The 27,105-nt window shown below is 46.2% G+C and overlaps 1 protein-coding gene across 1 annotated transcript; it reads right to left on the reverse strand.

The window, feature by feature from the left end:
* Positions 1 to 640: 640 nt before the first annotated feature.
* On the reverse strand, positions 641 to 26,736 carry LOC140739125 (H-2 class II histocompatibility antigen gamma chain-like). The gene is made up of 9 exons (XM_073067095.1): positions 26,515 to 26,736; positions 13,651 to 13,829; positions 12,793 to 12,875; positions 11,726 to 11,785; positions 10,044 to 10,139; positions 9,221 to 9,335; positions 8,642 to 8,752; positions 4,147 to 4,344; positions 641 to 1,478 (listed from the first exon to the last, which is right to left on the reverse strand). The coding sequence occupies exons 1-9, from the start codon at positions 26,625 to 26,627 to the stop codon at positions 1,465 to 1,467; spliced, it is 969 nt and encodes a 322-aa protein (XP_072923196.1). The 5' UTR covers positions 26,628 to 26,736; the 3' UTR covers positions 641 to 1,464.
* Between the last annotated feature and the right edge of the window lie 369 nt (positions 26,737 to 27,105).

A 27,105-nucleotide genomic window follows, 5' to 3' on the forward strand; every position in this document is an offset into this window, starting at 1 on the left:
TGGAATTATTTCTGTAGATTGCTCTACAAGGCACCATATAACTGCAGCTGAGATTTTCTTTGTCAGACATTGTTCATTTGAAAAAACAAAAACAAAAAAGATTTTGTCCAGTTTTTATTTCACCATTTAGCCATTTGGAACATATTGACTTCCCTGATATAAAGAGCCACCTTGATCTTTGACAGTCAACAGCACTCCTGAAGATGATGTCAACATTGGCCGGCTGCAGTCTTATCATCGCACTCTTCACAGAGCCCTGCCCCCATCCCCCCAGCTACTGATTACACAACATGCTTGCCCTTGAGCTCATTGGTGGAAAAAATAGCCACCTAACTTCTGATTGGTTGGTGCTTGCGACACTGATTACACAACATGCTCACTCTTGAACCTATTGGTGAAAAAAAAGCGCTCCTAACTCCTGATTGGGTGACACTTGCACCAAAGAGCCATGACACTAGGGATTTATTTTTGAGTTTGGCTGGCGATGCATGAAGATAATCAGCTCTGATTGTTGGAACTTGAGGTGAAATGCCAGGTTGCCCAATCTTGAACCTGCATGCATCCGTCCAAGGTAGACCTGTTCAATGCCACAGCACTTTGCCTTACGCAGACACAAACACATACCCACACATACAACCAGTACATTTAACAAATGAGGCCAAGTTTAATAGTCCTTTGTGATAAGCCAGATGTTCAATTCTTACTCAACCAATTTCAACTGTCTCCACAACCCAAAGAAAATCAAAATCAAAGCCATTTCCTTTATTGCAAAATAATCTCCCCAAGCAGTAGTTAGCGATTACCAGATATTAAATGAGATCTAGAAGCAATATTACTATTTAGCAAATTAATTATAGGTAATTCTAACTTCAAACAAAATGGTAAATAAAGTAATTAACACTAATGCAGTTGTTTTGCAGAGAATCTTAAACTGCTCCTCTATGATTCACTCTGCCCCTCATGAGAGGCCACCAAACGGAGGTGAGGAGAAGAGATGGGTGGGTGGGGGAAGAAGCTGGGTGGTAATAGATAGAAGGGGTAAAGAGCTGAAGAAGAAGGGATCTGATAGGAGAGAGGACCATGTGAAAAAGGGAAGAAAAGGGGAACCAGAGGGAGGTGATGGACAGGGCAGGTGAGGAGAAGAGAAGGGTTGAGAATGGGGAATGGAAAAAAAAAACAGAAGGGGGAGAAGAGAGAAATCAATGGAAGTTGGAGAAATTGATGTTCATGCCATCAAGTTGTAGGAATTTCAAAGATCGAGCCAGTCTGATTTTTCTACTTCTAAGAGAAAAAAATTCTTGTGGATGAATCTTAAGCAAGTAAGGAAATGAATCTACTGGCTACAAGTCAGATATCAACAGTTATCAATCAAATCTGATGTTAATAAAAAATCGATCTATGCAATTAATGTATGTCTGGGGAGTAAAGCTGGTCTAGATGACCCCGTCCAACGATGTGGCTTCCTTAAGCATTAAAAACTGTAAGAGATGAGAAAGACACGTTTCAGTTTGGAAATTATCACAAGGAATTTGATTCTACAATTCCTTTATCTTTGAATATTTGCAATACAGAGCTGGACAGATTCTTAATAAACAAGGTGCTCAGAGGTTACTGGACACAGGCAGGAATGCAGAGTAATTTGATCAGCCGGGATATCACAAGCACACAAAACAGGAGCAAGAGTCCCACTGCCCTGCTCCCGTCCTGAGTGTTTGTTTCATCAACAACAGTTTCCACCCGATTCTCCCTGCAACGTCACATCTGGAAGCGGAGGGTAGCAGTGCTGGTGAGAGACAGCAAGCACAGGCACATGCAACATTATGCTGGTGGATGTCTGCCAAATACTTAAAGAGACTTTTGACAATCCATCCTCACTCAAGAGAGCAGTGAGGACAGGGAGTTTACTACTTTAAGCTCAAGAAACATCTAGCTGAGGAAGGACAGACAAATTTAATTAGAGGATTAGGGAAGCGAGAGGTTGGGTAGTTTAGTCAGACAAAGCAACTACTTCTGTGCTGGACATCAAAGGACACTCCATGTTACTCATGTGTCCAAGCCTAAAGTGCTTGACTCACCTGGGTTTAGGAAGCCTAAAGATGGAAAGAGAATCTAATTTAAGCTGAGAGACAGGAAAGAACACACTGAAGGATCCAGTGACTTAGAAAACTGGTCCAGAATGAATGACTCGAGCTATGAGATGACAGACGGAGAAGTCCTCAGGTCAGGGCAGAGGGAACTGTCCATGTGTGGTGAGTGGGTGGGAGTGAGCGAGGCACGGAGCTTGTTTCTCTGCTGTTTTGTTTTGTTGCTTGTTGGGTTCTCTGTTGTTCTGCTGAACATTGTGGACTCGCTGTGTGGGTGCTGGAATCTGTGCTGACACTTGTGGGCTGCCCCCAGCACATCATTAGGTTGTGATGGTTGTTAACACAAATCATAAGACACAGGAGCAGAATTAGGCCATTTGGCCTATCGAGTCTTCTTCGCCACTACATTATGGCTGATTTATTATCCCTCTGAACCCCATTCTCCTGCCCTCTCCCCGTGACCTTTCACATCCTGACTAATCAAGTACCCATCAGCCTCTGCTTTAAAGATACCCAAATAACACAGCTGTCCATGGCAATGAATTCCACAGATTCACCCACGTCAGGCTACAGGAATTCCTCCTCATCTCCACTCTGTATGGATCTCTCTATTCTGAGGTTGTGCCCTCTAATCCCAGACTCCCTCAATTTTGAAAACATCCTCTCCACATCCACTCTATATACACTCAGTGGCCACGTTACCTGCTCATTCAATGCATTTCACACTATGTTTCAGTATACAAACAGGAATTGTTGAAATGTCCTTTGCACATTGTAATTGTAACCAACTGAACCATTTCCTCTGGCAGCTAATTCCATTAACCCACCATCGTCTGTGTGGAAAAATTTACCCCTCAGATCCCCCTCTAAATTATTCTCCTCCAACTTAAACTAATGCCCTCTAGTTTTAGATCCTCTACCCTGGAGAAAAGACCACAGACCCTATCTATGCCCCAAGTGATTTTCTAAATCTCTAGTAACGCACACAAAGTGCTGGAGGAACTCAACAGGTCAGGCAGCATCTATGGAGAAGAATAAGGTGTCAACGTTTCTTATCGAGGTCCTTCGTCAGTACTGATACTACCTGACCTGTTGAGTTCCCTAAGAGTTCCTTAACCTTAAGCTCTCTTATAACCTCGGGGTCATTGCACAACACCCAATCCAGCACAGCCGATCCCCTAGTGGGCTCAACAACAAGCTGTTCTAAAAAGCCATCCCTTAGACATTCTATAAATTCTTTCTCAAGGTCCAGTTCTGACCTGGTTTTCCCAATCCACTTTCATGTTAAAATCCCCAATGATTATCATGACATTGTCTTTCTGACACGCCTTTTCTATCTCCTGCTGTAATTTGTAATCCACATTCCGTGTATGTATAATTCTGGATTTCCAGCATCTGCATAATCTCTTGTGTTTATAGGTCTCTATAAGATCACACCTTGGGCTCATACTGTCCAGGGTATCTGGTCTCTTCTTATAACTCAAGCCCTTCCATCCAGATAACATCACCATGAGTGAAGGTTGGTGGTGTGGACAGTGTTGATACGGGACATTGATACAATGCAGAGCTGGACTGAAAAGTGGCAGATGCAGGTCAGCCTGAAAAAATGTGTAGTGTTGGTTGTTGATGCAAACAATGCATTTCACTGAATGTTTCGATGTCCATGTGTTAAATAAATGAAGCTGAAAAAATCCAATACATTTGGAGGTCAAAGGTAATTTAAATAGAGTTCCGCAGGGTGATATATGATGGGTCAATTGGGTGATGGGGAAGAGAGTCCATGGGCTATGGGAAAGATTCAGCTGGTAGGGAGAGGATTCAGTTGGTGGGGAACGTCCTGGGCTTAGGGAGGGGTTTCAGTGGGTGGAAAGAGTCTGTGATAGGGAAAGGTGTCTGTGGGCTATGGGAGGGGATTCAGTGGGTGGAAAGAGTCTGGGATGGGAAAAGGTGTCCATGGGCTGTGGGAGGGGATTCAGTCACTGGGTTGAGGGTTGAAGGGTGAAGCAGGGTCTTGGGAATCACATCCATACTGAATAAGCAGATGAAGAAAGCTGAAGCCTACATTTACAACTCTGCAGGGGTTCTCGAGTTGCAGTTCCCTCAATCTTAGTCCCATTTGGATAGGTGCACCAGCAGAATCCTGTACTGGGCCAACACTGCTTCGGTTGAAAGTTCCCATCCTGGTCACAAGAGGGGCGGAAAGTGCCAGGAATCATCTTCCGGCTGTGCTGCCTCTCACACTCAGTCTCTGGTCTCTTGACTGCGCAGGGGAAAATAAGGATGGCATCAAATGACGTCATTTGTCAGGTGGCTCTACCCATACCTTTGCCACCCTCAGCACCTCAACGTCCTCAGCCTCCTTCCTAACAGACAGGAGATTCCATGGACATGAATGGGGCACCCGAATGATACACTGCCTCCCAGGTGCCAGGGTCGGTGATGTCTTGGATTGTGTCCACAGCAATTTGGAGAGGGAGGGGGAGCAGCCAGATGTCTTGGTACATATTGGTACCAATGACATAGGAAGGAAAAGCAATGAGGTCGTGAAGAGAGAATTTAGAGAGCTAGGCAGAAAGATGAGAAGCAGGACCTCCCGGGTAGTAATTTCTGGATTGCTGCCTGTGCCACACATCAGTGAGGATAGAAACGGGATGATATGGCAGATAAATGCGAGGCTGAGAAGCTGGTGCAGGGGCAGGGCTTCAGGTTCTTGATCAATGGGATCTCTTCTAGGGGGAGGTATGACCTGTTCAAAAGTTGCACCTGAACCCGAGGGGGATCAATATTTTCATGGTCAGGTTTGTTAGAGCTGTTGGGGAGGGTTTAAACTAATTTGGCAGGGGGTTGGGAACTGGTATGAAGGGGCTCAGGATAGGACGGATGGTAAAAAAGTAAAGATAGCGTGCAGTCAGACTGTCAGGAAGGGTAGGCAGATGATAGAGCAAAATTGCAGCCAGCAGCCTGCATTGAGGATGCAGAGTCAAAGGTAGCAAATACACTACTTGAAGTGTTGTATCTCAATGCATGGAGAATAAGAAATAAGGTGGATGACCTTGCTGCACTTTTACAGATTGCCAGGTATGATGTTGTGGCCATCGCTGAATCGTGGCTGAAGGGTGGTTGTAGTTGGGAGCTCAATGTCCAAGGTTACAGGCATAGGAAGGTAGGCAGAGGGGGTGCTGTGGCTCTACTGGTACAATGCCTATGAGGTGGCTTTTTAGAGCAGTTTGTTGTTGAGTCTACTAGGAGATCAGCTATACTGGATTGGGTGTTATGTAATGAACCAGAGGTGATTTGGGAGCTTAAGGTAAAGGAACCCTTAGGAGACAGTGATCACAATAAGATTAAGTTCAACTTCAAATTTAATAGGGAAAACGTAAAGTCTGATGTAGCAGTATTTCAGTGGAGTAAGGGAAATTACAGTGGTATGAGAGCGGAGTTGGCCAAAGTAAATTGGAAGGAGATGCTGGCAGGGATGTCAGCAGAGCAGTAATGCATGAGTTTCTGGGAAAAATGAGGAAGGTGCAGGACAGATGTATTCCAAAAACAAAGAAACATTCAAATGGCAAAATAGTACAACCGTGGCTGACAAGGGAAGTCACAGTTAATATAAAAGCAAAAGAGAGGCCATACAACAATGCAAAAATTAGTGGGAAGATAGAGGATTGGGAAGCTTTTAAAATCCTACAGAAAGGAACTAAAAGAATCATTAGGAGGGAAAAGATGAAATATGAAAGCAAGCAATAGCAAACAATATCAAGCTGGATCAAAAAAGCTTTATCGAAAAATAAGAGAGATGAGAGTGGATATAGGACCGCTAGAAAATGAGGCTGGAGAAATAATAACGGGTGACAAGGAGATGGCGGATGAACTAAATGAGTATTTTGCATCAATCTTCACTGTGGAAGACACAAGCAGTATACCAGGTGTTGAAGGGTGTGAGGGAAGAGAAGTGGGTGCAGTTACTACTAAAAGGGAGAAGGTGCTCAAAAAGCTGAAAGACCTAAAGGTACATAAGTCACCTGGACTAGATGAACTGTATCCTAGGGTTCTAAAAGAGGTAACAGTAGAGATTGTGGAGGCATTAGTTATGATCTTTCAAGAATTACTGGATTCTGGCATGGTTCCAGTGGATTGAAAAGTTGCAAATCTCACTCCACTCTTTAAGAAAGGAGGGAGGCAGCAAAAAGGAAATTATAGACCAGTTAGCCTGACCTCAGTGGTTGGGAAGATGCTGGAGTCAATTTTTAAGGATGAGGTTATGGAGTACTTAATGACACAGGACAAGATAGGAAAAGTCACCATGGTTTCCTCAAGGGAAAATCTTGCCTGACGAACTTGTTGGAATTCTCTGAGAAGATTACAAGTAGGATAGATAAAGGGGATACAATGGATGTTGTATGTTTGGATTTTCAGAAGGCCTTTGACAAGGCACCACACATGAACTGCTTACCAAGTTATTAGCCCATGGTATTACAGGAAAGTTGCTAGTATGGTTAGAGTATTGGCTGATTGATAAGAGGTAATGAGTGGGATTAAAATGATCCTTTTCTGGTTGGTTTTCTGGAATTTGTTACCACAAGCAGCGTGGAGGCCAGATCATTGGGAATATTTAAGGTGGAGATAGAAAATTTCTTAACTGGCCACAATATCAAAGATTATGAGAAGGCTGAGGAGAGAAAATAATGGATCAGCCATGATTGAATGGTAGAGCAGACCTGATGGGCCAAACAGCCTAATTCTGCTCCTATGTCATGGTCTTCTGGTCTAATCCCCCAGCAATGAACCATCGTCACCCAGCCTTGTGTTCTTTTCATTGCTACCATCAGGGAGGAGGTATAGGAGACTGAATTCACACATTCAATGTTTTAGGAACAGCTTCTTCCCTTCCACCATCAGATTCCTGAATGGACAATAAATTCTGCCTGACTATTTTGCTCTCTTTTACACTACTTATTTTTTTATTTTTCTTATTGAAACTTATTGTAATTATGGTAATGTATAATTTTGTTATGTATTGCACTACACTGCTGCCACAAAACCCCAAATTTTGCGATGTATGTCAGTGATATTAAACCTGACTCTGATTCTGACACACGATCTTGCGAAATAGGAGCAGAGGTTGGTCAATAAGACCATGATACTCTAAGATACAGGAGCAGTATTGGGCCATTTGGCCTATTGATTGTGCTCTGCGGTTCCATTAGGCTAATTTATTATCCCTCTCAACCCCTTTACCCTGCCTTCTTCCTGTAACTTCTGATGCCCTGACCAGATAAGAATGTGGCTGAGTTGATTGTCACCCCAGTTTACCAATTCAGTACATCCATGGTGACCTTTCATCTTCTTGCTTATCAAGAATCTACCTACCTTCACCTTGCAAATATGCAAAGACTCTTTCCACTGCCCTTTGATAAAGGAAGTTCCAACATTTCGCGACACAGAAAAAGCATCTGTCCTCAATCCCTTCGACAGGCCATATAACCATATAACAATTACAGCACAGAAACAGGCCATCTCGGCCCTTCTAGTCCGTGCCGAACGCTTACTCTCACCTAGTCCCACTGGCCCGCACTCAGCCCACAACCCTCCATTCCTTTCCTCTCCAATTTTACTTGGATACCTATCCAATTTTACTCTGACCTTGTCCAGGCCAACCCTCATTAATTATATCTTCCCATATCAAGTGTTTCTTTATTTCTTTTATTTATTTAAAGATACAACACAGAACAGGCCTCTCCAGCCCCATTCCCAAACAACCCCCAACAACCCTGATTTAACCCTAGCCTTATCACAGGACAATTTCAATGACCAATTAACCAACCCAGTACACCTTTCGACTGTGGGGGAAACCAGAGAACCCGGGGAAACCTGCACATTTCACTGGGAGGACGTGTAGAGACTCCTTACAGAGGGCACCAGGACTGAACTCTGAACTCCGACATCCCACTTCCGCTAACCACTATATTACCATTTCAATTCTAATCCAAGAATTTCTCACATCATTTCTTAATGCGTATTCCTCTTAGATTCCAGTTTCCCCTTTCCCAATCCTATGGTTTCACAATGCAAAACATAAAAATGCCTTTCCCAATCCCTTTCCAAGTTGAATACGTGTTGCCATAGTATTGTGCTCTGTTTAATTCTCAGATTAGACTGTTTAAATTGTTATTTTCTTTGATGTTTAATAATTAATTATGTGTTTGTATTTTTAGTTCTTGTATGCATACGACAATTTGATATGCCTGGAGTGGTTATAGGGATACAAGCCTGGAAACTTCTCTGGGTACTACGTTATTTGAATAAGTATTATCTCATTGGTTAACTCTTATCTGCAAATTTGATTGGAATTTTCCTTATCTATGGTTATAAAAGTAGTTGACCATGAGGCCAGCGCCACCTTCTTAATCCTAATCTCAGCATCTTAGACTTCACCTTCAGCTCCTATCACCGCCAATTTCATATTTCCTTAGTTCAACTACAGTGAAGATTTGTGCCTCATTCCTGACTTCTGAAAGAACGGTGAATATAAAACACTAGAATCCATCAATAGTTACCCCTTGTTACAGGCGCCAGCTTGGGCATTTCGGATGCCTTGGGTTGGTCTACGGAGAGCGGCAGAACTTGGAGCATTGGCTTCATCGCCATGCTGGAGAAGATCTTCCTACCTGTTGAAGCAAAAATAGTTTGATTACTTTCAAGACAGGTAACAATATCTCCTCAAAATACTTCAAACACTCATCATCCTCTGTGTGAAAAAAGTTGCCCTTTAGATTTCCACTGAGGTTGAGTGAGACTGGAACTGGGTTAAAGGTTTAAAGGGAATGTGAGGGAAAAATTCTTCACTCAGAGGGTGGTGAGAGTGTGGAATGAGGTGCCAGTGGAAGCGGTGATGCGGATTCAGTTGCAATATTGAACGGAAATTTGGATAGTTACATTGATGGGAGGGCTGTGGTCCGGGTGCAGGCCGGTGGGACTAGACAGATTAATGGTTTGCCATAGACTAGATGGGCTGAAGGGGTCTGACTCTCGTTACAGCATCTAGAAGAGATGACGGAGGAGGTGGGCTGGAGCGGGAGGAGCGAACTCTCTGGCTTCTAGAAGAGATGACGGAGGAGCCGACGACTGCTACATACCCTGAGGCTGGGGGTCAGGTTGGGGTTGGATCCTGGATGCTTTGGTCGGAGCAGGCTTCTTCTCACCCTGAACAAGTTGGAAGAGGAGCCAGTTCTGAAGCCAAGATTCAAACTCCTGGAAAACACAGAAGCGGGTGAGTAGTTAGGGGTTATTTCCAATAGTCCCAGTACTTTTCCTGTACAGCTGTGAGCATGAACCATTGCTCTGAGCAAGAAATTTTTAATGGCCTGAATACCGACGGCACTTAAAACGATTTTTTTTGTAATATGCAAACTATGAATATTTAGAATGAAAATTGAAAAATCATATATTTTTTTAATTTTCATGTATTAATTGTAGGGCAAAATTAAATACCTTGAATATAGTTTATGTTAAATGTATATTAAAATATAATTTCAAAATTATGTAACATTAGATAACAGAAAATTCCAGCTGCACGTCAACAAAGGCTGTGTGTGTGGGAGCATTTCAGTCACTGTGTGGCCAGGCACCTGGGCAGCTTCGAGGGAACAGTGGTCTTGGCCCGAAAAGTCAACTGTTTATTCCCCTAAACAGATGTTGCCTGAGCTGCTGAGTTGGTCCAGCATTTTGTGCTCTAGGAGTACATTCTCCCCGTGACTGCGTGCCTTTCCTCCGGGTGCTCCGGTTCCTCCCTCAGTCCAAAGACGTACGGGTTGGTAGGTGCGTTTGTCATCGAACGGCATGTGCCGAGAGGACCGGTTCCCGTGCGGTATCTCTCGGTAAATAAAACAGCTAAAGCACTTACAGCTGGCAAGAAGAAACCTCTCCCTACAACCTAGTGATTTTCCAGACATCACACACCTGCCAGTCAGATTCCTTCAGGCTCTGCTTCAGAAGTTTCAGGTTGTTGGAGAAACCCTCCTTCAGTTCTGGCATCTCCACGCTCCTGTTCCCTTCCTGGTGTTGAACGGGAAAGAGAATATCAGTGTCAAACCAACGCTCCTCGAAGCAAGACAACAGGTACTCAACTTCCAGCCTTAAATCTCCCCAATAACAAGAGACACAAGGGAGAGTTAGTGCTAGAATTTGGAGTGACATTCTACTGCAGGAATTCAGCAGGTTGAACAGTGTCTATGGGTGGGGGGGAAGGAAGGAAGGAATTGTCTTTGTTTTGTGTTGAAACCCTATCTCAGGACCGAGAATGGGGAGGGGAGATGACTGGTATAGAGCAGGGAGAAGAGGAAAGGATTCCGAGGAGATTGGTGGACTGAGGAGGGGTGTGGGATGACAGGCCGTGGTGACAGGTAGGAAAGTGGGGTTGGGAGATGGTACTTGGTGACTAGATACTGGAATGACCCAGAGCACTGCAAAATCCAGCATCACACAACATCAAACAGCATACTAAAGGTTCTTTTCAGGTATATAGTGTGAAAGGGAGGTGAGAGTGGATATCAGACAACTGGAAAACGATGCTGGAGAGGTAGTAATGAGGGACGAGAAAACAGGGGACAAACTGCATCAGTCTTCATTGTGGAAGACCCCAGCAGGTAGTTGGAGAGTGTCAGGAGGCTGAAGTAAGTGCAGTTACTATTACTGGGGAGAAGGTGCTTGGGAAAGATTTCAAGGTAGATATGTCACCCGGATCAGATGGACCACAACCCAGGTTTCTGAAAGAAATATCTGAAGAGATCGTGGTGGCATTAGTATTGACTTCCAAGAATCACACGATTCTGGATACTTCCAGGGGACTGGCAAATTGCACTCCCCTCTTCAAGAAGAGGGGGAGACAAAGGACAAGAAATTATAAGCCAGTTAGCCTGACATCAACGGTTGGGATGATGCTGGAGTCCATTATTAAGGATAAGGTTTCAGAGTATTTGGAGCCACTTGGTAAAATAGGCCAAAGTCAGCATGGTTTCCTTATGGTGAAATTTTGCCTGACAAATCTGTTTGAACTTTTTGAGGAAATGACAGAATAGATAAAGGAGAGTCAGTGAGAGTTGTTTGCTTGGACTTTCAGAAGGCCTTTAACAAGGTACCACACATGAGGCTACTTAACAATGTAAGAGGGAAGAAGATTGGTATTTGATGGTTCTGGGCTTATACTCAATGGAGTTTAGAAGAATGAGGCGGTTCCCAGTGACACCAATTGCATATTGAAAGGCCTAGATAGAGTGGATGTGCAGGGGATGTTTCATACAGTGGGGGAGTCTAGGACCAGATGGCACTGATTCGGAAGAGGGATGTCCATTTAGAACAGAGGTAAAGAGGAATTTCTTTAGCCAGAGGGTGGTGAATCTGTGGAAGCCATGTCATTGGGTGTATTTAAAGTGGAGGTTGATAGGTTCTTGATTAGTCAGGGTGTCAAAGGTTACAAGGAGAATGAGGTTGAGAGGGAAAATAAATCAGCCATGATGGAATGGAGGAGTAGACTCAATGGGCTGAATAGTCTAATGCTCCTGTTTCTCATGGCGTACAATGGGCCAAATAGACTCTCTTTGTGCTCTGTGAATCAGAGGTCAGATAGCAGATCAAAGACGCACCTTCAATAGTTGCTGCACTTGTTCCAGCACGGTCATTGGCTGAGGAGTGGTTGCTGGAGCCTGTGGAAAATACAAGTGAAGGTGACCATCCCACAGTGTTCACAACTGTCATAGTACACTTATTATCAAAGTACATATATAGCACCATATACCACCTTAAAGCTCATTTTCTTACAGGCAGTCACAGGAAAACATAGAGTAGAATTTATTTTAGAAAATATATAAATAACGACAGACAATGAACCATCACGCAAAAGAAGACAAACTGTAGAGAGGGGAGAGAGAGAGAGAGAGAGAGAGAGAGGGGGGGGGGAGAGGGGGAGAGAGAGGGAGAGAGAGAGAGTGAGAGAAAAGGGAGAGAGGGGGAGAGAGAGAGGGAGAGGGGGGAAGAGGGAGAGACAGAGAGAGAAGGGGAGAGAGAGGGGAGAGGGGGCAAGAGAGAGAGAGAGAAGGGGAGGAGAGAGAGGGAGAGAGAGAGAGAGGGAGAGAAAGTGGGGGAGAGAGGGAGGGAGAGAGAAGGAGAGAGGGGGAGGGGAGAGAGGGGGAGGGGGAGAAAGGGGGAGAGAGGGGGGAGAGAGGGGGGAGAGAGGAAGGGAGAGAGGGAGGGAGGAGAGGGAGGGAGAGAGGGAGAGAGGGGGAGGAGAGAGGGGAGAGAGGGGGGAGAGAGGGGGGAGAGAGGGGGGAGAGAGGGAGGGAGAGAGGGGGGAGAGAGGGAGGGAGAGGGAGAGAGAGAGAGAAGGGCAGAGAGAGAGGGGGGAGATGGAGATAGATAGAGATAGTAAGAGATAAATAGAGTTCTATTCTAAAATAATGGAAGGTTCTTCAAGTCTCCACTGATCCCCAAAGACTGGCATCTGTTGAAACTAATTTGATGGGCCATGTCCATCAATGTCATCAAGAAGTCACCCTCCCACCCCGTGAGATACACCCACACAGCAGTCAACACCCAGTTGTACTGGCGAAACTTCCCCCACCCACATGAAAACCAGCCAACAACTTCTCCCTCTAATTTGTGTGCCTTCTCTCCCTTTCACCCATTCACTCCGTCACAACTTCCTCATTGTCACCTTTGGAGCTTCGGCCTTGGGGTCTATGTACGACATCGGGAGATCCATTATCATCGGCCGCATATGCATGATTGGTTTCGGTCCTGAAGGGTAGAAAAATTGGAATTGGTTTATCACTGTCACATGTATTGAGATACAGTGAAAAGCTTGTCCCACACACTGTTCATACAGATCTGGTCATTACACCGTGTACTGAGGTAGAGCAAGGGAAAACAATAACAGAATGCAGAATAAAGTGTCACAGTTACAGAGAAAGTGCAGTGCGGATAACCGATGAAATGCAAGATCATAACGAGGTAGACTGTGGGACCAAGAGTGCATCATATCGTACTCTTATTGTTCACCCAGAACAAGGGCATCACAGTAGTCTAGCAGTTAGTGTAACACTTTACATTGCCAGCTGTCTGTAAGGAGTTTGTACATTCTCCCGGTGACCATGTTGGGTTTCCTCTGGGTGCTCCAGCCTCACACTCCTTTCAAAACCTCTCCCCGCTGACATTAAACTTCTCTCCTCTGTTTTTACTTGGGGATACGACACAATAACAGGCCCCTCCTGTCCCAAGAGTCCCTGACGCCCAATTACCCCAGAGTGACTAATTAACCCACTAGCCCTTGTGCTTTTGGAATGTGGGAGGAAAGCAGGGCACCCGGAGGTCACAAGGAGAATGTGCAAACCCCTTTCAGGGAACAGCAGGAATTGAACCCAGGTCACTGGGGCTGTAAAGTGTTGTCCTAACACCACATTTGCCATCCATCTCACTTGTGTGAATCATTTTGCAATCTGATCGGTATCCAGATGCTTGAATATGGAATCCACACTGGAATCAGATCCGACTGGAAGTCAGGGAGTGTGCTTACTGAACGGGCCGCTGCTTGGCATGCGCTTGCGCTCAATCCGATCCGTTGTCTTCTGCAGGTTCGTTATCTTGTCCTGTTGCTTCAGCAGAAACATGACGCTGACCACCTGCCCAGCGATCAGCATGGCCGCCAGGATGGACACGCCAGTGTAGAGGAGGCCACGCTTCCAGCCGCTGCTCCTGAAAGCAGATCACACTGGTAAGGAGCAGAAGAAAGCTCAAAGCTACGAGGCATTGCCAAACTTACCTGGTGTACAAGTGGACTCAGAGCCACAGACAGATACAGCACAGGAGGCCCTTTGGCCCATCACCATCCTACCCACCAGCAAGGACATATATACAGAAAGGTGCTGGAAAAAGGCCAGTAACATCATGAAGGATTCCACCCACCATGCTCATGGACTGTTTGTCCCACTCCCATCAGGGAGGAGGCTACATAGCATACACAGCAGGATCGCCAGACTCAAAAACAGTTAGTTTCCCCAAGCAGTGAGGGTGATCGACATCTCCACTCACTAACCCACCCCTCCACACCCCCAACCACCACTACTTTATTATTTCCTGTCAGAATCACCTTATGTACAGACACTCCTGTGCCTAGTGTCACATACAATCAATCTATAGGCTGTATTATGTATTTCTATTTATTGTGTATGTGTTTATTATTGTGTTCTTTATCTTATTGTGCTTTTTTTGTGCTGAATCAGATCTGGAGTAACAATTATTCTGTTCTCCTTGTGTACTGGAAATGACATTAAACTATCTTCACTCAGCTTCACTGAACTGTTCCCACAGTTTTGAAACTTGACTCTTGAACTACCCAAAAAAGTTGCATTAATTAGTGGAATTAATAGAATTTCACTAACATTTTCAGATTTATGAGCAACATATGGGAATCAACCAAGTACAGCTTCCACACCAAGGTGAAGCTGATCCAGAGCTGTTCTGTCCTCACTCTCATACAGGTCAGTGCTGTTCTGTCCTCACTTTCGTACAGGTCAGTGCTGTTCTATCCTCACTCTCGTACGGGTCAGTGCTGTTCTATCCTCACTCTCGTACGGGTCAGTGCTGTTCTATCCTCACTCTCGTACGGGTCAGTGCTGTTCTGTCCACTCTCGTACGGGTCAGTGCTGTTCTGTCCTCACTCTCGTACGGGTCAGTGCTGTTCTGTCCACTCTCGTACGGGTCAGTGCTGTTCTGTCCACTCTCGTACGGGTCAGTGCTGTTCTGTCCTCACTCTCGTACGGGTCAGTGCTGTTCTGTCCACTCTCGTACGGGTCAGTGCTGTTCTATCCTCACTCTCGTACGGGTCAGTGCTGTTCTGTCCACTCTCGTACGGGTCAGTGCTGTTCTATCCTCACTCTCGTACGGGTCAGTGCTGTTCTGTCCACTCTCGTACGGGTCAGTGCTGTTCTGTCCTCACTCTCGTACGGGTCAGTGCTGTTCTGTCCACTCTCGTATGGGTCAGTGCTGTTCTGTCCTCACTCTCGTACGGGTCAGTGCTGTTCTGTCCACTCTCGTACGGGTCAGTGCTGTTCTGTCCTCACTCTCGTACAGGTCAGTGCTGTTCTGTCCTCACTCTCATACAGGTCAGTGCTGTTCTGTCCTCACTCTCGTACAGGTCAGTGCTGTTCTGTCCTCACTCTCGTACGGGTCAGTGCTGTTCTGTCCTCACTCTCGTACAGGTCAGTGCTGTTCTGTCCACTCTCGTACGGGTCAGTGCTGTTCTGTCCACTCTCGTACAGGTCAGTGCTGTTCTATCCTCACTCTCGTACGGGTCAGTGCTGTTCTGTCCACTCTCGTACGGGTCAGTGCTGTTCTGTCCACTCTCGTACGGGTCAGTGCTGTTCTGTCCACTCTCGTACAGGTCAGTGCTGTTCTGTCCTCACTCTCGTACGGGTCAGTGCTGTTCTGTCCACTCTCGTACGGGTCAGTGCTGTTCTGTCCTCACTCTCGTACGGGTCAGTGCTGTTCTGTCCTCACTCTCGTACGGGTCAGTGCTGTTCTGTCCACTCTCGTACGGGTCAGTGCTGTTCTGTCCTCACTCTCGTACGGGTCAGTGCTGTCCTGTCCACTCTCGTACGGGTCAGAATGCTGGCACATGACAGAAAGCGATTTTGCTAAGCTGTCGTCATTCTCCACCATGAGCCTCCGGAAGATCCTCCGTATTTTCTGGCCAAGAAAGATCTCCAACCAACCCTACTCCTCCAGTGTCAGCAAGAGGACATGGCCACAGTCATCATGAGGAAATGCTGGCGATGTATTGGGCACGTGAAGAGAAGACAGGCCAACTCCATCATCACTTCATTAGGCTCCTGAATGGTGGAGGGAACGTTGGAGATCAAAGACAACCTGCCACCACACCACAGAGGCAGAAATGAGGACCCTGAACCTCAGCTGGGGCACAATAGAGAAGATGGAAAGAACAGACAGACGCAAGACCTTCATTGCAACCCTCAATGCCAGCAGCATAACGGGCAGTAAGTATATAACTCCATTTGTGGAATACCCAATCCCATCGTATCTGTCCTATTAACTCCCACAACATTCTGTCCCTCTCCGACAGACTCAATGACAGAGTCTACCCCGCTGTTATCAGAACGAGCTCTCATACACTAAACATGAACTCTTGGTCTCTCAATCTACCTCGTTGTGGCTGTTGCATCTTTTGTATCTACCTGCACTGCACATTCTCTGTGACTCCAATACTTTATTCCGTTCCCCCCCCCCCCCCTTCTCCATTGGGCCCTAATCTAAGAAAGGATGTGCTGCCATTGGAGAGAGACCAGAGAAGAGTTATAAGAATGAAACAGCTAAAGTATGAGCAGCGCTTGATATCTCTGGGCCTGTACTCTCTGGAGTTTAGAAGAACAAGAGGTGGGGGGTTCGCATTGAAATCTATCAAATATCGAAATGCCTTTGGGTGTCAGGGTGGAGATGTGACTCTACCAAAGGAGGTGTAAGGCACTCCTTGCCTCCACTGGCCTGCAGGTCACCCTTGGGCACGGTGTAGCACCTGCATAGCGCCCCCACCCCCAGTCAGGGTCACGTGAAACCATGGAAGCAGTGGGGGACCACTGACGCCAGGCAATCTCTGGAACACTGGGCTCGTTCACCCGTCTTGTAAAGGCACTGCCCAGAAAAAGACAATGGTAGACCACTTCTGTATAAAAATTTGCCAAGAACAATTATAGTCATAGATCACCCGTGTCGTACAACACAGCACGTAATGATGGTGATGAGATAGAGTGAATGTTTTCTATGGTGGGGGGTCTAAGAACAGAGAGCATGGCCTCAGAATAGAGGGACATCCCTTTAGAACAGAGATGAGGGGGAATTTCTTTTACCAGAGGGTGGGGAATCTGGAATTCATTGCCACAGGCAGCTGTAGAGGCCAAGTCATTGGGTATATTTGAAACAGAGGTTGGTTATTTCTTGATTAGTCAGGGTGTCAAAGATTACAGGGGGGGGAGGCAGTGAAATGGATTGAGAGGGATAATAACTCAGCCACGATGGGATGCTGACGCAGACTCGATGGGCTGAATGGATGTTCCAGTGAGAAACGCTCCGTACAGATGTGCTCAATGGTGGGGAGGGCCATATCCGTTACTTTTTGTAATTCAAAGGCATTGCTGTTTCTATACCAGGCTGTGATACACCCCGTCGATATACTCTCCATTACACATTGATATAAGTTTGTTAATTTTTTAGATTTCATGTCGAATCTTCGCAAATTCCTAAGGAAGTAGAGGTATTGCCATGCTTCCTTACACGCCAGGCCCAGGACAGGTCTCTCGAAATGTTAACACTGATGAGGAATTTAAAGTTGCTGATCCTCTCCACCAATGTGGCGGCAACTCGATGCATAAAAGCATGCAGACATGGTCAAGGGGTTCAGCTGTTCCGAACAAACAGCAGAAACAGGAGAAAGGGTGACCTAAGTGGCACTGTCTGTGGAATAATTGCCGGTGCCAGACAGGGTGGTTTGAGTATCTCAGAAACTGCTGATCTCCTGGGATTTTCATACATGACAGTATATGAAATGCCTTGTTAATGAGAGAGGTCAGAGGAGAATGGCCAGACTGGTTCAAGCTGACAGTAACTCAAATAACCTCACATTACAACAGTGCTGTGCAGAAGAGCATCTCTGAACACACAACACGTTGACCTTGAAGTGAATGGGCTACAGCGGCAGAAGAGCATGAACGTACACTCAGTGGCCACTGTATTGGATACAGGAGGTACCACCCGACTTCCAGCGCTGTCTGTGTACGTTTTGCATGTTCTGCTTCTCAGCATGTGCTTTTGCCACACGCTCCACTTTCCTCCTGCATCCCAGAGCAGTGCAGGTCGAGTCAGAGTTCAGAGCTGGAATATTGGGACTTTGAGATTGATGGAAAGGGAATGATTGACAGAGAGGAAGAGACTGACACAGAGACAGAGAGAGAGAGAGATAGAGAGGCAGAGACAGAGAGAAAAATAACAGGCGATTGTCCTGGAAGACTCCCTGATTTAGAGAAGGGAGTTTCCTAATGAGATCAGTTGTCAATTAATATTGGATTATAACAGGGGGAGTTTCCCTGAAACTGTTCAGGAAAAATTCCATTGGCTGGCAAGACAAATAATAATGAAGGGAACTTCCAATTAGCTTAAAAAACCCTTGCTAACTTCTCTCTGTCCAAGGTCTCAGTTCCTCACCAGACGGGAACACAACCCACCTCTCACCAGTTACAGCACCTTTCAAAATGAGTGTCAGTTCCTCACCAGATGGGGAACCCATCCCACCCCTCACCAGCTACAGCACCCACTTTTCAAAGGGAATTAGAGGCAGGAAGGCAACGTGCTAAAGAGAGAGAATTAAAATTAGTTTATTTATCACACACCGTGAGATGTATTGCTTGTGTCAACAACCAACACAGTCCGAGGATGTGCTGGGGGCCGCCTGCAAGTGGTGCTATAGCATGCCCACAACGTACTGACCCGACCCGGTACATCTTTGGGGCGTGGGAGGAAACCGGAGCACCCGGAGGAAATGCACATGCTCACAGAGAGTATGTACAAACTCGTTACAGACCAGGGGCGGAATTGAATCCCGGAAGCTGGCACTGTAATAGTGCTACACTGTGCTACCACAATGACTCTGAGTGTCCCTACCCTGGCTGGGAGTCAGCAGCAGCACTAATCACAAATTAATCCTGAGGTAGGGCTTCGACCCAAAACATCAAAAATTCTGTCCCCCACAGAAGCTGCTCAACCTGGCATAGATCAGTGTTATAGACACTCATTCCACCGAGATGTAACACTGAGCGTCATAGGAAGTCATTCCTACCTGTGGCCATCAAACTTTACAACTCCTCCCTCGGAGTGTCAGACACCCTGAGCCAATAGGCTGGTCCTGGACTTAATTCTACTTGGCATGATTAACTTATTATTATTTAATTATTTATGGTTTTATATTGCTATATTTCTTCACTATTCTTGGTTGGCGTGGCTGTAACGAAACCCAAATTCCCTCGGGATCAATAAAGTATGTCTGTCTGTCTGTCTAGACACCCAAAGACTTTTTCCCAGAGCAGAAATGTTAAATATTAGGGGGCATCATTTTAAGGTAATTAGAGGAAAGTATAGGGGTGGGTGTGTGGAACACCCTGCCAGGGGTGTGGTAGAGGCAGATACATTAGGGACATTTAAGAAACTGTTAGATTGGCACATGGAGGGCTATGTGGGAGGGAAGGGTTAGATTGACCTTAGAGTAGGCTAAAAGGTCGGCACAACATCATGGACTTGCTATACTGAGGTACCGTGAAAATCTTGTCTTGCATACTGTGCAAGATCAGATTATTACCCCATGCATTGAGGTAGAACAAGTTCTATGCTTTATGCTCCATGTCCTATGAAATGGAGATTAAACCAGTGTCTTAGATCAGGTAACTGTATGGGGAATAATCTACACACCAGACCCCAGAATGGTGAAATCAGAAAGTTTATCAAAGTCAAAAACTGGTCTTTCTCTTTTCTCATGGATCATCAGTGACCTCTGGTAGACAGTGTGTGTTGGTACAGTGAGTCACCCATGATAGTAACAGACCCTTCTGCCCATTGTCTTCATGCTGACCACCCATCTACCTTCATTCCACTTTCCAGTGCTCTACCAGTAATCTATGATAGGACTTTTTAAGTGATATACACATTTTACAAATAACAATGACCGATTAACCTACTAGCTGGTACACGTTTGGACTGTGGGAGGAAACTGGAGCACCCGGAGGAAACCCACACATCCCACGGGGAGGACGTACCAACCCCTTAGAGAGGATGCCTGGATTGAAATCCAAAGTCCGATGCCCCGAGCTGTATTAACACCAGACTCTGCTGCTGTGGTGAAACGTTGTGTGAGACACAAAAGGTACAGAATTCTTTTTATGTCAGCTTGCTCAGTTTGCCTTCTTTTGCAAAATTCTTTTGCACATTGAAAGGTTGTTTGTCAATCTTTCGTTGGTAAACTTTTTCATAACATCTGTTGTATTCCTTAATTTTCCTGTAAATGCCCGAAAGAAAATGAATCTCGAGGTTGTACATGGCGATATATACATACTTGGATAACAAATTTACCTTGACTGTGAGAAGCCTGAAGTCCCACACCACCAGGCTCAGGAATGGCTACTTTCCCAGAATGAATCAGGTTCACGAATTGACCTGCACACCCCTCACCCTCCCTCAACAGCAGAACACCAGAGACTACCTCTTCCACTCCCATCGACTGTGATGTTTTTGCACTGTCATTTTCTTCTCTCTTCACTGTCTTGGATAACTTGGTGGAGTAGCGGTTAGTGCGATGCTACGAGAGCGCGGGGTGTCTGGAGTTCAATTCCAACGTTGTCCTGAAGAAGTTTTACGTCCTTCCCATGAGCATGTGAGATTGCTCCCACAGTACAAGGAGTACCGGATAGTAGGTTAATTGGCCATTGTAGATTGCCCTGTGATTAGACTAGGGTTAAATCGGTGATTTGCTGGGCAGTGAGTCTCATTGGACCAGAAGGGCCTGTTCCACACTGTATCTTTAAATAAATAAATTGTGTTTAATTTCTATTCTGTGTGCTGTTTGTACCTACGTGCCTGTGGCGCTGCAGAAAGAATGTGTTTCATTGTACCTGTACCTCTCTGAACTTGGGAGCATGGCAATAAACTCAACTTCACTTGCTCTCACCACACCTTCAATTTCAAACACCCTCTGCTATGAGGAAAAAGTCTTCCTCAGATCCCCTCTAACTCAAATGCTCCTCACCTCAAACCCCTGACTCTTCCGCTGAGAGGCAAGTCTCTAAATGTCTACACTACATTGGGTTACAATATAAATCAACATTTTTCTTAGAGTTTAACTTCCTTTATAATACCATAAGACGTTCAAAGGTCAACGTAAGTTTATTATCAAAGTACGTAGATGTCATCATATACAACCCTGAGATTGTTTGTCTTGTGGGCATTTACAGCAGAACAAAAAATACGTTAGAATTAATGAAAAAATATACACTGTGAAATAGAGAGAAAGAGAAAGTGGGAGAAAGAGAAAGAAAAAAAGAGACAGTGAAAGAGAGAGAGAAATAGAAAGAGATGGAGAAAGAGAGAGCAAGACAAAGAAAGAGAAAGAGGGAGAAAAGGAGTGAAAGCAAAAGAGAGAAAGAGAAAGAGAGTCAGGGCAGACATAGAATATAGAAATTTACAGGCCTTTCGGCCCACAATGTTGTGACCTACTCTAGAAACTGCCTTGAACAAGACAGAGAGAGTAAGTGAGTGAACACGGGAGCCTGATGGTTGAGTAGTAATAATAGACCAGGAGGAGCTTCTTTACCAGAGACTGCTGAGTCTGTCAAATTTGTTGCCGCAGGTGATCGTGTAGGCCGAATATTTGGTATACTTAAAGCAGAAGGCTGATAGGTCCCTGATTGGTCAGGGCTTACGGAGAGAAGGCAGGAGACTGGGGCTGAGAGGGAAAATGGATCGGCCATGATGAAATGACAGAGCAGATTCAATGGGCCAAATGGCCTAATTCCACTCCTATTCCCATTACCATCAGGCGGTGGGGGAGGCTCCCAGTGGAAGTCTCTCAATGCAGGGGCCTTTGGGAGTCTGTCTTCCCCCTGTACATTGGGGACCAGGGGGTGGACGGTGTGGCAAAGGGCAATACTGTGCAATAGATCCCTGAGCAGGTTCACTGATACCCCGTCCACCTGTCCATTCTGTGGTGAGGAGGGCTCATGGTATGGGAGAGGTTGCAGGCCCTGTTCGAGGGGGGCTGCTTCTCGCATTCTGGCTGCACCTCAGCCCCGCGCTCCTCGTTACGGGCACTCAGTATGGAGGGGGTGGCTTGATCAGAGGACATCCACATGGGCTTGCTTCTGGCCTGTCCAAGATGGCTATTTGTAGGTCTAGACAGCAGGTTATTGAGGGCTCTGCCCAGGCCGACTGCCTGCACTTTTTCTGGACATTTGTCCCTAGGTGTCCTTAGGGAGGAAGCTTGCAGCCATTTTGGGTTCAGTGGGGGATTTCTGTGAACAGTGGGCACCCTGGGGAATTGAGTGTATTAGAGATGGTAATAACTGTTTTTTAATTTGAATTTAGTAAGTGTGTTGTAACCCCTAACCTTTGTATGTCTTTTGTATTTTTATAAAGTTTTGTACGTTTATAAAAAGAAGGGAGGGGGAGTCTCAGTGTTTAGAACGGAACAGCCTGTGGGCACACACATGAAACGAGAGAGTGGGTCAGCAAGTTCAATCAAACAGATTTCAGAGTTTCACTTCCAAAAGCTCTCCTCTGCTGAAAGAATCAACTGCACCCCCAGGGAACAGTCATCTGTCATTGGGAAGGTAAAAGATTAGAAGATTAGCTTTACTTGTCACACATACATTAAAACACACAGTGAAATCCACGGCCAACACAGTCTGAGGGTGTGCCCACAAGTGCTGCCACTCTGCCAACACCAGCTTATCCACAGCCAGCCTGCTTGTCTTTGGACTGTGGGAGGAAACCCACACGGTCACGGGGAGAACGTACAGGCTCCTTACAGACAGCAGTGGGAATCGAACCCAGGTCACTAGCGCTGTCATGTCTTATGCTAACCACTGGGTTGCCATGCCACCAGCACCATGCTCTGGATACACAAGAGACTGGAACCCGGAGTGACTCTCAAAGTGCCGGAGGAACCCAGCAGGTCAGGCGGCATCTGCGGAGGGAAATGGAGGGTCAGCGTTTTGGGTCGAGACCCTTCATCGGCATTGAAACAGCGACTAGGGGCAGCACAGTAGCGTAATGCTGTTACAGCACCAGTGACTCGATTCAATTACCGTCACTGGCGGCGGGGAGTCTGTACGTTCTCTCCCTGACCGCGTGGGTTTCCTCCGGGTGCCCCGGTTTCCAAAGATGTACGGATTAGGGTCCGTGAGCTGACACAGAACCGTGGTAACAGTCGCAGGCTGCCTCTAGCACATCCTCGACTGTGCTGGTCATCGATGCAAATGACAATTGTCTGTGTGTTTTGATAAAGTTTGTGTGAAAATAAACTGAATCTCTTCCACCCATCAGAGATATTTAATCAGGAGTAAACAGGGTCCTTAGAATTGCCCATGATCTGCCCCACTTGTCCCACAATCTCTTTGACCCCCTACCATCAGACAGTCGGTACCACAGCATTAAGACAAAGACTGTTAGGATGGGAAACAACTTCTTCCCCCAGACTCTGAGATTAGTGAACTTCTTACCACTCCCAGATCTCATCGGGTATAAAGTGTCAGTAGCGTTATATCACGTGTAAACTGCCGGTAGCGTTCTACTGTTTATTTTTTAGCTTGTGTTGTAAATGCACCTTATGCTAAATGTCAATTTTCTGCAATATATTTTACTATTTGTTAATTTATTTGTGGTAATGTTACTTCATGTTGTGTGTGAATGATATGTACAGTGTTGTGCTCTTTGGTCCGGAGGGTCCCCGCTTCATTTGGCAGTATACATGTGTGTGTTGAATGACAATAAATTTGAACTTTATAATCTTTCTCCCTCTACCTCCACAGATGCTGCCTGACTTGCTGACTTCCTCCAGGAACTTTTTTTCCCTATGCTCTGACAATGCAGAGCCATTCCTGAATATTTCAGAATTCCACTGCCCAGGATCAGAAAAGGCTGCAAACTCATTCGGCTCCGTCACGGGCACTCGCCTCCCCGGCACCCAGGACGAGGCCTCTTCTCATTGAGGTCGCCTGAAGACACTCACTCAACGTCTCAGCCACGGCTTCTTCCCCTCCGCAATCAGGTCAATGAGCCCATGACCACCACCTCACTACTTTCCTCTCTTTTTGCATTACTTATTTATTTTTATATCTTATAGTAATTCATAGCTTTTATTATCACGAACTGCGCTGTACTGCAACGGCAAAACAACAAATTTCACAAGTATTCGGATTCGGATTCAAACCGGCGGTACTACCTGAGCACAACAACTAACCCGGATCTGGCTGCCAGCCCAACTTGACCCTCGGATCGCCCTGTCCGTCGGAAACTTTCACTTCCCGTTTCTCCCCTCAGAAACGGCGTAATTTTATCTCGCGGAATGTGAGTCAGATGGTCGCATGCATCAACGCACACAAGGCTATCTTTGGTTCCCCTCCGTCTTTTTGTTATCTCAACGTGCGAGTGTGAGTGAGAGTGAGTGAGTGTGTGTGTGAGTGAGAGTGAGTGAATGAGTGTGTGAGTGAGAGTGAGTGTGCGAGTGTGAGTGTTTCATAGAGAGTACTTTTCAAGGGTTAGTCGGGACCACCCACGGATGACTAGCTACCTACATCAAAGTGAGCAGAGAGCATTTAATGGGTAGTGGGAGCTTGTCCCCAATACCCCACCTCCCCCGGCTATGACAACCTTAAGGAACCTTTTCAAAGATAATACGAAAAAAAACAGAATTCTGTAAACGCTCAGCAAGATCTCCGGAGAGTGAACCATGGTAAACGGTTCAGATCTGGTTCCTTCGACCCGATGACTGTTGACTATTTCTGTCTCCACAGACGCTGCCTGACCTGCTGAGTGTTAATTCCCTCTCCACAGACGCTGCCTGACCTGCTGAGTGTTTATTCCTTCTCCACAGACGCTGCCTGACCTGCTGAGTGTTTATTCCCTCTCCACAGACGCTGCCTGACCTCCTGAGTGTTAATTCCCTCTCCACAGACGCTGCCTGACCTGCTGAGTGTTTATTCCCTCTCCACAGACGCTGCCTGACCTCCTGAGTGTTAATTCCCTCTCCACAGACGCTGCCTGACCTGCTGAGTGTTTATTCCCTCTCCACAGACGCTGCCTGACCTCCTGAGTGTTAATTCCCTCTCCACAGACGCTGCCTGACCTCCTGAGTGTTAATTCCCTCTCCACAGACGCTGCCTGACCTGCTGAGTGTTTATTCCCTCTCCACAGACGCTGCCTGACCTCCTGAGTGTTAATTCCCTCTCCACAGACGCTGCCTGACCTCCTGAGTGTTAATTCCCTCTCCACAGGCGCTGCCTGACCTGCTGAGTGTTAATTCCCTCTCCACAGACGCTGCCTGACCTCCTGAGTGTTAATTCCCTCTCCACAGATGCTGCCTGACCTCCTGAGTGTTTATTCCCTCTCCACAGACGCTGCCTGACCTCCTGAGTGTTTATTCCCTCTCCACAGACGCTGCCTGACCTCCTGAGTGTTTATTCCCTCTCCACAGACGCTGCCTGACCTCCTGAGTGTTTATTCCCTCTCCACAGACGCTGCCTGACCTCCTGAGTGTTTATTCCCTCTCCACAGACGCTGCCTGATCTGCTGAGTTCATTCAGTAACTTTTTTGTTTGCTCAGATAATGAAGAGTTGTCCCTGAATATTAAAACACCAGGTACCATTCCTTTCCAAATTCAGAACAGTTTATGGTAATTTCCAGTACACATTGTAATGGGGAACGAAATCATTGTTACTCCAGATCAGATGCAGCACAATAAAAAACACAATAATTAAAAAACACAATAAATATAAATACATAAGATAGCTTGTATGTCCATAAAGTGACGCTAGGCTGAGGAGTGTCTGGACACAAGATGACTGACCGAAAATGATGAAGTAATGCTGGTTGAAGTGTGTGTGTGTGTGTGAGGGGGGGGGGGTCCTGTTTGAAGGGTCTCGACACGGAACATCGACTCTATTCCTTTCCGCAGATCCTGCCTGACCTGCGGAGTGCCTCCGGCATTACCCAGCATTCCTCTATTTTTATTTCAGATTTCCGATAAGGGTGTGGGTCAACGAAATCCCCTCCCGGGACAGCAATAAGATCTTTACGGGAGTCGACGGCCGTACAACCTGATGCTTCCCATATTTAGCATCACAGAAGCCGGTGGGTGGGTGACTTTGAGAGGAACGGTATCGAACGGTGTGTGTGTGTGTGTGTGTGTGTGTGTGTGTGTGTGTGTGTGTGTGTGTGTGTGTGTGTGTGTGTGTGTGTGTGTGTGTGTGTGTGTGTGTGTGTGTGTGTGTTTGCTTTTTACTCTGCATTTCCAGTATCTCTCGTGTTTCTCGAGATGAACACCTGCAGCTTAGACAATAAGACACAGGAGCAAATTAGGCCATTCAGCCATCGAGTCTTCTCCGCCATTATCCCTCTCAACCCCATTCTTCTGCCTTCTCCCTGTAACCTGTGATGCCCCTTCTAATCAAGAACATCTCAATCTCCAGTTTCAATCTATCCGGTGACTTAGTTTCCACTGCACCCGTTTGCGTTCACCTGACTCTTGCACGATCTCCTGCAACCTGATCAAACCAGAACCCATGAAACTCCGCTTTAAACATATCCAGTGATTTGGTCGTGGGGTCTCACCTTTGGCCGGTAACCTGGCTGGGAGCCATGGATCGGACCTCCACGTCGCTGTGACTGACTATGTCCTGTTGAGAATTCCTCAGCAAAGCGTTCTGTTGTTCGTCCACGGACATGATGTCTATCCTCTGTTCGCAACAGGTCCGACTGCAGCACTGTATCTGGGCAGAGAAGAGAAGGACACCAATTTTTAATCTCGACAAGGAAGTTGGAACCTGCTCGGAAAGTCCCTACCGTACTTTAACGTACATGAGCCCTACCCTGAATATATGCGCTTATGAAGTGGAGCTATTTAAAGCGGAAGTTCTTGATTAGTCAGGGCGAGGTGGAGAGTATGTTTCCTACAGTGGACCTACAGGACCAGAGGAGACAGCCGCAGGATAGAGGGACGTCCATTTAGAATGGAGGTGATGATTTATTTCTTTAGCCAGAGGGTGGTGAATCTGTGGAAATCATTGCCACAAATGGCTGTGCTGGCCAAGTCACTGGGTATATTTAAAGTGAAGGCTGACAAATTCTTGATTAGTCAAGGTGTCAAAGGTTACGGGGAGAAAGCAAGAGACTGGGGTTGAGGGGGATAATAAATCAGCCATG

The sequence above is a fragment of the Hemitrygon akajei genome, chromosome 15 (assembly GCF_048418815.1).
Source record: "Hemitrygon akajei chromosome 15, sHemAka1.3, whole genome shotgun sequence".
Classification (NCBI taxonomy): domain Eukaryota; kingdom Metazoa; phylum Chordata; class Chondrichthyes; order Myliobatiformes; family Dasyatidae; genus Hemitrygon; species Hemitrygon akajei.

Excerpts from the sequence above, each read along its gene's own strand:
- LOC140739125 (XM_073067095.1), bottom strand. The coding sequence starts at position 26,627 with ATGTCCGTGGACGAACAACAGAACGCTTTGCTGAGGAATTCTCAACAG. Across the intron at positions 8,753-9,220 it reads ACCTGACCCCCAGCCTCAGG|GTAGGAAGATCTTCTCCAGC; the intron begins GTATGTAGCAGT and ends TTGCTTCAACAG. Across the intron at positions 4,345-8,641 it reads GCTGGCGCCTGTAACAAGGG|TCAAGAGACCAGAGACTGAG; the intron begins GTAACTATTGAT and ends TCCCCTGCGCAG.